Here is a 12,413-nt window from a genome sequence, read left to right as displayed (position 1 = left end):
GAATTGGGTTTTTGCCATTAAGGCTAAATCTTCTTTTCCCGCTCACCTGTATGGAAGCGAGACAAATGTGGACCGCGGTGTAGTATATAAACAGAGACGGTAGGAAAAAGGACACAAAGCAAGATAGCAACCCGCGGCAAAAGTCCAATTTACAGCTCATTTACAATAGCGAGAAAAAAACAAGTCTTTTCTCACATGCCAAAATGTTCCAATAAGGGCTGACCCAAGAGAAGCATCTAATTAAAATGTACAGTGATGGCCGCAGTATCCTGTTCTAGGATGAAATAGTAATCCAGGCAGATATGGGCATTTCTTATATTTATTACCTATCCAAGATTCTTTCCAAATAAACTACAAAAACTGCTACATGGTATTTCTAATCCAACACAGCCACTTTTAGGACTATACAGTAACTTGTCGGCTATGGAAAGCCAAAGGGTCCTCATTACTTGACTATTTTTAGATCTCAGTTTGTTAAAGTCGATTAGCTTCATTTAAGAGGACCTAAAGTTTTTGAAAGGACTGACACTTAATGTACTTTAAAACTAATGACGTATACCCCCGCAGTGCAATCGGGGCCGTAACAAGACCTGACAACCGATGGCATGAGTCGTCGTATGTTGCACCTGCTCCAGTCGCGCTATAATACCGGGGGTAACATGCCACGGCTGGCTAGGTGAGAATTGAATCCAGCCACTTGAATCCAATAAGGGGCCCCATGCAGATAGAGCGATCCACTAATGTTTTGTTCAGCCTAATTGAGCGTTGTCCCTTCAACTTAACTTCACATCTTCATCTTGTCTCTAATAGCCTCCACATCTAATTACTGCACTGGCAAACTTACAGCAGGAAGACATCAAACTTACTAAGCTTGCCACGGAAATATGGAAACTGTAAACAATCAACCGAGCAGTTCTTTATTATGTAAGCTATAATTACTTTGTAAAGAAAGTGATATGTATACGGTAAGTGGCCCAAAGTTTGTGGAAAAGACAGTAACGGATTTTAAGGGGAAATCTTTTGCTAAAATGTCGATATGCATTTTTGTTTAAAGGAGTAGGCCACCGTTTTTACATACCAAGATATGTTCTTACCTAACCTTAGTCGAGTTAATATATACCCGTCTGGTCTTTGTCCGTGCGCTCTGTCACGCAAACGGAGCCCATACGCAGCCTCTCCCACATGTCATATAGCTCCAAAAATGCTCACGATAGAAGCTACCAAGCTCTTCCACGTGTTCCCTATTTAAATAAAGTTACGTGAAGTGTTTTCATGCGAAGTATATTTATACAGAAATGTAACATGTCGATTTTATAAGCAGATAAAAAGGGGTACTACATTGTGAGGCGTAATGATACAGGAGCACAACGTCCGCGCAGTAACTCCTAAAGACTTCCCCGCTCACTTCCGTCAATAGAAGCTGCGTGACTTGTAGAGAGCCTTTTACAACAAGCAGAAAATATATTTTCGGAAAGTGCTTGCGCATTCCTACCTCATGGTCGAGGTCCTGTGTCGTCGTCCGGGGTGAGTTGGAAATCTGTGAAACATTACTACACTATATACTTTCTGCTTGTTATCACAGCCCGGCACGATGCACGTAAAAGGCATTGTTCACAAGTTATCGACGCTTCTTCAACTGTTCTCTGCTAGCTCTCTACAAGTCACGCAGCTTCTATTGACGGAAGTGAGCGGGGGAAGTCTTTAGGAGTTACTGCGCGGACGTTGTGCTCCTCGTATCATTACGCCTCACAATGTAGTCCCCCTTTTTATCTGCTTATAAAATCGACATGTTACATTTCTGTGTAAATATACTTCGCATGAAAACACTTCACGTATCTTTATTTAAATAGGGAACACGTGGAAGAGCTTGGTAGCTTCTATCGTGAGCTTTTTTGGAGCTATATGACATGTGAGGGAGGCTGCGTATGTGCTCCGTTTGCGTGACAGAGCGCACGGACAAAGACCAGACGGGTATATAACTCGACCAAGGTTAGGTAAGAACATATCTTGGTATGTAAAAACGGTGGCCTATTCCTTTAACCTCTTACCCCCCGCCTTAACCGAGCACATTTTCTCCAGTTCGGCAGTGCGTTTTTGCTGTGTTTTCGTTGTGTTTTTGTTGTATGTTTGTTTGTTTGTTGTGTTTCTGTGGCTTTTTCATAGATTTTTCTTCTGTTGCTTGTTTGTTGCTCTTTTGTGGCTTTTTTTTCATGCTCTTTTTGTTGCTATATGCCAAACTGTAGAAAATCAGTTCAGGTGGGGGTTAAGAGATTAAATTACCGTATTCGGAATATAAATCACACTTTTTTCATTGTTCGGCAGGGGGTGTGTCTTATACTCCGGAGCGACAAATATGTGATTTTTTCCCCCCTTTTTTTAAATTCAAATATATAATTAATTATATAATATCACATGCAGCATAGAGGGCACTGCAGGCTGATTGAGCAGCAGAAAGAAAGTTTGGAGAGAGCGAGAAGCGGAGAAGCGGAGGTTTTAAGAAAACACAACAAAGCTAATCATGGGCTAAAAGCTAGATGGCCACAGCTAGAGGAACGAGTTTGCAAATGAGAGCTTGAAAAACGTGCTGCCGGGAGAGGCTTGTCAAGGCGATTGTTCAGAAGACACCGAGGATGAAGATTTCAATGGATTTAGTGATTTGGAATGAGATCGAGAGTTTGGTATGTTCTTTATGCTATAGTTATCTGAACTGTTTATGTGATGTTAACATAGCAGACCTATTTAGTCTATTGTTTATGCTTCATGTAGCTCACCATCAATGTGTTACGTTTGCATACCGTACGTCTATTGCCTGTTGTTTTTTTCTTCATTAGGCATATTTTGGCTAGTGCGACTTACAGTATACTCCGGAGCGATTTATAGTCCGGAAAATACGGTAATGTCAGTAAACCTCATCTGCATGCTCCCTCCCCTCCGTCCTAACCTGCACAAGGGGTCCAGGCGACACACCCGCTGCAGCTCCAGGCAGTTGGGCTGGACCTTCTCTTTGTAGGAGCAGTCGGGCACTATGGTATGCCTGCGCCGCTCGGCACAGCCCTCGGTCTGACAGGGGCAAAACAGCAGGCGGTGGCTGTACTCAGCAGGCACGCGGTCCATGAACACCCGCAGAGCTTTGTGGCAGCGCTTCCTGTTGCACGCGTCGCTTTTGGGGTCCTCCTTGCTGCAGGTGGCTATGTAGGCCGAGCGGTGTTTCTTACAGTTGCTGTTGAGGTTGCAGTCCTTGGCAGCGTTCAGACAGGGGTTACAGGTTCTGTCCGCCTCCGGGCAGAAGGAGCCTTTTGGGGCCACCGTGAGCATCCCTGCACAAAACAAACAGACGGGTGTTTGGACAAAGGCACTTCGGGTTAAAACACTGGAACTGACAGTTGTATTAGTAAGAGGGTTTGATTAAACGAAACAAAATCTCTGTGTTGGCCTTCGGACTCAACATCATCAATCTGATAAGATTTGCAGTGGACTAAGCTGCAAAGGAAGATCAATAAAACAATAATCCGGACGTCTGAGCCAGAGGGAGAGTGCATTGTAAATGTGAGAACACTGGAGAATGCAGTAGATTCTTCAATACGCTGTACGTTTGTAGTATGCTTTCTCTGTACAAACAAACTGCATGTCACAAGAGAAAAGCCAGCACTCCTCACCTCACATACAAGTCAATATTTATTGTTTTTCACTGTCTTTTCAAGGCGCAAGTGAACAACGACTTAATTTGTGCTTCCAAACATTACTTTATATGGTTATCATCATTGTACACTAGTTAAACAACATGTTCCATGTGTCCAATGAAAACAATAAGCCTCATTGCTTTTCACTTCGTAGACTGTCGGAAACCCTTTCAGGTGACGACCTAATGAGGCTCATTGAGAAAATGCCAAGAACAAATTGTGCCAAATTTTTAAGAATTTGAAATATAAAACATATGTGAATTCCTACATAATTCCAATAATCAATAATGTCACAGTGTAGTGTTGAAAATAAACAAATGCCAATACAAAAAAGGTATTTTCAAACTTTGGACAAGTTTGTAAAAATAAAGTCTTGCTAAAACGGAAAGCAACCTGCTGATGAGAACATGCCACATGTGCATGTTAAATTGTACGTTTTTAAAAAAGCAACAGTGATACTTAATTATTTTTTTACATCCATTTTGAATGAACAAAGACTGACTCCTCCTCTGTCTGTGTAATCACTCGCTGTAGCGAGTTGCTCTAGCCCTTAGGCAGTAGCGCATCATGTTTACAGCACACAAACAATGTGCTTGGATGTTTTTTCAATTGTACATGAGCATCTCTCTCTCTTACTTTTTATCTCTCTTTCTCTCGCATGCATCAGTAATAAACCTCTGTTCACCAGTGGCACTCTTTCCAGTTCTGGGCTGTTATTAGAGAACTTAACCTCGCCACCCTGGAGATAATGATATTTCAGAGGTCGTGGAGCTGTGGCGACACTGACAGAAATTCATCTCTTATTCAACAGAACCAATCTCAGTGTGTGTCTATCAGCCTGCCTGCAGCCGGACAGACGCCATTTATTCTGGGGGCCCAGCCTGAGCCAGAGGTGCACAGATTGTTTCCAACACCGCGCTGGGCGTTATCAATCCTGGAAATGGCCAGGCATGAAACACACCGCGTCCACAACGGAAAGACTAAGTAGGCCCACCTGATATTAATGAGAGCTTTGTTTGTCAGATAGAATAAACGAGAGAGGACTTCAGAACATGATGGGACTCGGACAAAACAGGAGCCTCGTTAATTCATTAATTTGTTACTATTATCCTGACTACATTGCATTAGTATATATATTATTTGACTTCTGACATTACATACAACACACGGCACAAAGTCAATGGAGGAGAGAATGGAGAGAGTTACTCGAACACCTTTTAAAGACCTATTTTTATAGTTGTGATCTAAACTAATTTCAATCACCACCTATTTTGATGTACTCTCGCCTGCTAAATTAAACAGTAACCTCACCATATTAAAAGTACAATTAAAATCACATACTTTGTCCAAATTGCTCATGTAAACCATCATTGGAATCAGAACAAAAAATTGCTTCTATGTAAATTCAGAAGGACATTGTGACAAAAACATGTAAAAAGGTTCTGCAGTTCTAAAATAAATAAAAAATATAGCTTTTTTAAATCGAAAATTAGACATAAACTGAAATGTCTTTCCTGAAAATATAGCACACACAAACTGAGTACAGTTGTCACCTTACTGGTACTCAGAATGTGTGCAAAATTCCAAGTGTCCAAGTGTGTTGGATTTGTAAACTTAACTGTTATCTTATTAACATTGTGCACAAACCTCTCCAAAGTGCCAATTGTTGTAAAAGCAAAAATATTTTCACAAATGTGTCAACAAAAGTGACAAAGTGCAACAGTAACAACAAACCTCCCAAATATGGACTAAATCAAAGCAAAATTAAGTGGGTATTTATTTTTCCATATTTATCTAAGTCCTTACCCCATGGCAAAATGGCCGCCTTGTTTACTCAGAAAAGAGCCCTTTACACGTCTTCATTCACTGTTGATATGGACTATGGCATATTGTTGGACAATGGACCTCTACTCAGATGTACCACTGTCAACTGAGAAATCAATGGCCCTGTGGACATTTTCAACAAGTTTGTGCCTAAATGCTAATGTGGCTAACATGTGGCTAACATGTGCTTCTGGCATGCACTGAGCACTTCCAGCACAAATGCGTAAAGACTAGACAGTTACCCATCGACTAAGCTCAGGTAAGAACATATCTCAGTAAGGAAAAATGGTGGCCTATTCCTTTAAACACTGTGCCACCAATCTAGGATGGGAAGCACTAGAAGAACGGAGAAAACATCTGCAACTCGACCCGATCACCAATCAGATAAGTATTGCCCTATGAGACCCAGTATGACCCAGTATAAGCACTCTCCCATGTACCATCCCAAATAGCCAACCAAGTGAACGAAGTAATTTTAAATCCAACACTTTAAAGAAGTTGGCGCTGTAGCAAAACCGTAGCACTCTACTCCTTCTCGTTGCCATGATTTCCATTAGGAGCCAAGTAAACGACCAGATCCTGACCAGATCAAGAGGTTAACTTGTGGGTTGTGAGTGCTTTATTATTTATAGTGTGGGAGTTTTTTTGGTATGTATTGTAATGACTTGTGTGCTCCCTCCGCTACCTCGAGTAATAGCAATATTTTGTTTGTTTCCCAGGTAAACAGGCCTCACTGTCAGATTTTCAGTGTTTTTCATCAGAGACGACGCGCTCCATCTGTATCCAAATACTGAAGAAATTAACTTTTTATTTTGTGTGATAAACTAAGACATCATTCCTTTAATCAAATCTTTACCCCGCTGCTCTCTGAGGGGAGTCGATAAATGCTTTGAAACAGATGCGGAGAAGCATTTTCAGCCTGCGCAGAATCGCTGATTTAATTTGTCTGCGCGATGGTTACACACGTCACATCTTTTGGATGAGGTGCCAGACAATTAGCCTGCCTTGTCGAGTGGGAGCAACTTGAATGCACCACGATTGCGCGTCTTTTGAAAGGATTTGTGCGCCTGAGGTTGGACCTGCTTTTTTGTGCGATGGACAAAACTGGGCCAAGTGGGACAGCGGCGGGTTTGAGAGGCAACGGCCAGAGCGGTCCAGCTGGAGGAGAGGTTAGCGGGTTAGCGTTTGTCCAGTAGTTGAGGCTATACATTGATGGATTGCAGTTTGGAAATCTCCCTTGGCCATCTGCAGCCTCTAATGCGAGCCGCTGGGGGGTCTGGGATGAAGCAGAAAATAAGAGAGGGATGAGCTACGAAGATTTATCTGACCGAGCAAAGGCTATTGCTGCTTCCGAGGCAGCTATAAGGTCGGATTTTTACTACCTATGATTGGGGAGCTGAGATTGAATTTGATGCTCAACCCCAAAAAGATGTCCTGGGGCGAAACATAAGACACGAGGCTTATACACTTGAGGCCTCTCTGCTCTGACACGCATTCACACAAACAGGAAGGGAGCAGAGATGGAGGGGAAATGTCGTATAGTATTACAGACTTATAATTGATTTTCTAAGTGCATGACAATAGAGGTTGTCAGAAAACACAGCGTCATAAAATGTAAGTTGAAGGCTGTTGATAAGCTAATGGCTGAAGAAGTGCAAAATGGAAAAAGCTGGCTGGGAGGAGAGAGAGAAAGAGGAGAGGAGAGGCTGGAGCAGTTGATTACACGCTGATACAAAGATGAAATGAGAGGACACAGACAACAGATTGGACAGCCACTTACATACACTGGAGGGCTTTCAATTAGTGCAGGTCTAATTCAGGAAAGATGTGCGACTCTTGCTCGGTGTAATTAACCCTGGCCATCAGCAGTGCAATCAACAGCTGAGTGCATCACAATAGCCTACACACATTCATTTACCTTGGTGCTCCTGGGCTATATGAATTAAAACGCAGGGGCTGTGATTAATGGAGTCCAGGAACACTCAACAATTAGTGTCTTCAGTGTTTCGTGAATAATGGCTGTTTGGTGCTACTGTAGTCACTGAGGAGTGCGCATGCAAACAAATAAGTCATGCTGTATTGTCTTTTCGGAGACATGCTTCTTGTTAATGTGGCTCAGCACACGAAACAAGCTCACACGCAATATAAATACAACGCATGTTGGGGCCCAGAAGTAAAGATACATTCTTTTGTTTGCTCAAATTAATATGGACGTATCCGAAAATCCAGCTTTGTGGTTCAGGGAGAGACTAGACTCCCAGCGTCAATAATTTTTATCAAAAACATCAAACATCTTCTAGCAATAGATCATGAAACAAGTTGCTGCACTATGTGGTGTAGAGTGGCTCAGTGTTACTGTAGTGCAGATGTTGCACACACCGCGCATACATACAGTATATCGTAAACTGCACTTATACACTTAAATATAAAACAGGCAGACCAAATATAAACCTAAAATCATTCTTATTTCCAAATATATTTCTTTTGTGGATACTTAATAAAATACAAAAATATGACTTTGACTTAATGACGTCTTTTATGTCACATTTATCTGTACCTATTCTTCCTACATGATGATTACCAAGAGAGGTGGAGGTGTCACATGTATATTTGACAAAGCAAGGGTCTTATTTCAAAGTATATTTCCTAAGCTATCCATCCACTCAGGCCCTGTCCGCCCATCAATGTACAGTGGTGTAATCCATGTATTTGGCTGCAAATAGCCTTTTAATATGGCTCTCTGCTCTTTTGCCATCATAAATTAAACCATTGGTGGTAATGTAGTGGAAATAACTGCCTTATTTTAGCACATATAGCGTACACACATAAAATTAGCAAAGAGCAGACCCACAGGGAGGACAGAGCGGAATACAAAGAGGCGAGGGGTAACGGTACACTGCACAAATGAATGGGTGGAGCTTGATAAAGCATTCATGTAGGTTAGATTTTGATGCTTTCTTTCCCTATTTAACACTAAGGTACCCTCCTACCTCAGTAATTGCTCTCCGTCAGCCTAATTTGAATTCTGCTTTTCATACATCATCCTGTACTCCGGGGACGCTGCACTGCGGAGGGGAGTTCAGCACGGGTTAGGAAGCGGCTCTTGGCTGCGGCTACATTCCCAGTAATTAGGAAAGGTGCCAAAGTTTGGGTTTTAATACGGCCCGGGGTAAGTGTGCGCAAGCTTGTTAGGGAAGTCTTTAGTCCAGACCCCGAGGAGCATGTCAAGCATTTCTGTGTCAAAGGCCTCATCAGTCATTTGCTCTGTACTGTGTCGCAGAGGGCTTAAAGACAAGGGCTAAAAGGGTCTGCAGGAGATTCAACATCATCTCCTTTAAGCTTCACCAGCACATGACGTTAATTAACAGACAAAGACCTGCAGACTGAGTTTCGACATCTGCCAAATGTTAAAAGTTGTGTTCATGCCACATCAGAACGGTCTCTGAAAACTCAATGTTGACACTCGTTTGGCTACTGTGGTGTGACAGTATCTACATACAGTACAGTTGATTTCATTGCTATTATTCATTGGAGTCTGTTTCTATATTTGAAATGGTTTGATCGCTCACCAAAAAAAAAATCTGTTTAGTTACTTAAAACTAGCTTCCATACTACTAATGTGTCTGCCCCAGGAGCTTAGAACAGTTTGGACCCGAACAAGCAGCGACACCTTGTAAAGGAAAGACAGCCTGTGGTAAAATTTGGCTTAAAATGCAAAACTGTTTGGATCTAGTTTATGCTAAATATCTCTGTAATTAATGAGCCTCTTTGTTAACAGAAAAAATCTAAGATGGCTTTTTTTTTTTTTTTTTTTTACTACAGGTGTAATCATACCTGTCAAGTTTTGGATTTGAAAATACGGGACATTTTCTGGCGCTTGCTGCGAGCCGTCCCACCAGCTCAACCAAGCTCCAAGACGGGTGAACATACGGTAGTTCACAGCTACGCAACCTCGCGACAACTGCCACTCAAGCTTCTGCAGGTGGCATTTCTCGCAAGGCTAGTGACAGAGTTCAGTTCAAAGGGGCAGAGGAGTGTTTTTTTGTATATTTTGTAATAATACGGGAAATTTACAGGATATAATACAGGAAAGGAAAAGAGGAGCAAAATACGGTAGTTTCCCGGCCAAAACGGGACACTTGACAGCTATAGGCATAGTATTTATAAATTAAAAAAAAAAAAAACAGCAATAACCGCAGGGCTGTGTCCTGTCACCGCTCTTATTTGTCCTGTTTACCAAAAATTGCAAGAGCAGCTCTCAAGGTCATTATATTGTTCAGTTTGCTGACGACTCTGTCACTGTGTCACTTTTAAGTCACAAAGTGGCCTGTTTTATGTGATTTTGTTGAGTGGTGTGAAACTGCCTTTCTAAGAAGAAGAAATCCACATACATTTTAGCAGGTCACATGTTGCTCTTCTCCATTTTCTTATCAACAACCAGGCTGATTCAGGAAGAGATGTACGTACAAGTGTCTGGGTACTGTCATTGACAATAAACTGAGCTTCGAATCCTAGGTAAATGCAGTCCTCAAAAAAGCTAATCAACTTTAATCGCAACCTTAAGAAACTTGAATGTGGACACTCCCTTTATGAATATGTTTTATTCTTGTTTTGTCAAATCTGTTTGTACCTTTTCATTTATCAGCGGGCACTGGTCTTAATAATGTTTTGTGCAGTAAAATTGCTGGCACTGCTGATCTTAGCCATCATTGCTGACCTTTCCCACACCTTGTGGCTGGAGTTTTTACTGCTTCCATCCAGACACTGCTGTAATGTTCAACAGGTTCAAAAAAAGTCCTTTAAAATGATGATTTTAGTGAATGCTATTACATGTTTTGTTCTTGTGTTGATGGTACTTGTATGTGACTGGTAAAAGAAAAAGTTCAATTGAACCATTGATTGAATTGCACTGAGATGATTTCAATCTTTGCTCATGTGCAAATAAGTGAGGAGGCAGTGAGAAGTTAAGTTGCTCAAAGGAGTATTTTAATCGTTATAAACACACTTCTGAACAGTTTATGCATTGAGACTGAAAAAGGATCTTCAGTGCTCGTGTGACTGTGTTTGGGTCAGCCTATGCCTAAATACTCTACATCTCTAAATACACACAGCAACTAAGTTAAACAGATCCAGCTGCTGGCAGGCTAACCCCCAGCCAAGAAAATTCAAGGCTTATGCAATATCAACAGATTGTTGCAGACTGAGAGGGTTACTGAAGCAAAAGGAGAGATAAGATGTGGTGTACGTTCATTATCACCAACGTGTCTCTCAGGTACTGAAGTGCAGAAATTTCATAGCATTTGTGGATAATTTATTGCAGTTTAATCTATAGTTAGAAAATATTGACAGTGTGCTCAAAACACTGCCTTCATTAAGAACTCACAGAAACACAAGTTAGGGCTGGGTGGAGTAAAAAGAAAAGAGAGAGAGTGATTCATTTAAGATAATCAAGTACTGCATGTAAACAAGGTGCATAAACCACCACCAGCTCATGTACACAGATGCTAAGGTCCAGACGAGACCTGATAAAACTGAACATTATACTTGCACAGGAGGTCCATTGTTTGGTTTTGTCACAGCATTTGTTATGAGCACAATGTTAAAATGTCAAACATTTGTGCAGCATGCCGAGTACGACTGTTGCACTGGCCCTTTAGCTGTAGTAGAAATAGCTTTTTAGCCTTAATTGGAGTGTGGGCACACTGAGCAGAGAGGTGAGAGGCTTATGCTGGGAGTTAGTGGGTCTAACTAAGGGATGTTAGAGCTTGTGCCTGAAGGGACCTGGGATGCTGGACTCTGTGCCGGCCTCTGCTCCTAATAAGTTAATTAACTCTACGCTGGGTCAAAGAATCAGAATCCATTTTATGCGCAGCATATTAACAATTACACTCAATGATATCTCGCTTTCCAATATGCAACATAGCATTCAGCTTGGCCTGGAGTCCTTGTGGGTGGTGGAGGATGTATCTGAATAGCTGTGCAAGTCTTTCGTCCTTCAAGTAAAACATCTTTTCGATTCCAGAGTTAACTCACTTGGTAAGAAACTCTTACCTGAAACAACCATAGAAGTAATGTTTGTACTTTCACATTGTCTCTGCAAAAAAAATGGCCTATGTTGGCAGATGCAAAAGGTATGCTAACACTAAACATAGTTGAGTAATTATATAAGAAAGCCATCATCTCTATAGGACGGAGTTTCCATTATCAGGCTGTGGTGTGACTTTGTTCAATCCCCACTGGTGCAGCTGATTTGATAACATGAAACGAAGAATAACATTTACTCACTCCTCTCTGTTTGCTCACCCATCTAATCAAAAAGTTGTTAACAACTTTCCTACAGCAACAGACGTATTGAATAATGATCCTTCTTGCAGTACAGAATTGTGCCATAATTGATTATGGAGCCTTGTTGCTGGTCTTTGATGGGGCAGATTGAAGCATTTATGATACATTTGAAGGGAGTAAGTCGCAATCTGATCTAAAACAGATTCCTAGATGTTCATTTACGTTGTGAATTGTAATTTTAGGTGTAGCTTTATAATTGTCACAAAATTGCTTACTGCTTCCGTTTTAGGGGTTCCTTTAAGATTACAGCATCAGAAGTTTATTTTTAAAAAGTCTGATTGTGAAGTTTCTTTGTTTCTCTAATGGCTTCCTCTGAGAAAGTGCTGGCTGAATGTCACGGTATTGTTTAATCTTTTAATTTCCTCTGCAGGAATAAATGAATTTAGCTCCTGCGGAACTCTCTGACAATGTAACACCCATTTTACATTTAATTATCACACCAATTGTGCGCGTAAACTCTGCGAACTAAAAAGATGTGTTTTGTGAATCAAAGCAGTTTCTTTTGTCGGTTTTTGCAGTTGCAGTTGGAATATGCAGGGGTTTTGAGATGCAGGAGCAGTAGCC

General features: G+C 41.3%; 1 protein-coding gene across 1 annotated transcript in view; it reads right to left on the bottom strand.

Moving 5' to 3' along the window:
• LOC306981035 (GDNF family receptor alpha-2-like) overlaps nt 1–12,413 on the bottom strand; it is a 60,216-nt gene that overhangs the window by 28,980 nt on the left and 18,823 nt on the right. Inside the window, exon 4 of the mRNA XM_079580581.1 lies at nt 2,942–3,317. Coding sequence (XP_079436707.1) covers nt 2,942–3,317 — 376 coding nt within the window. The remainder of the gene's footprint in view (nt 1–2,941; nt 3,318–12,413) is intronic.

Source organism: Gobius niger (genome assembly GCF_951799975.1).
Source record: "Gobius niger genome assembly, chromosome: 1".
Lineage (NCBI taxonomy): Eukaryota > Metazoa > Chordata > Actinopteri > Gobiiformes > Gobiidae > Gobius > Gobius niger.
Note: the sequence above shows the minus strand (reverse complement) of the source record. Positions and strands in the feature narration are given on the sequence as shown.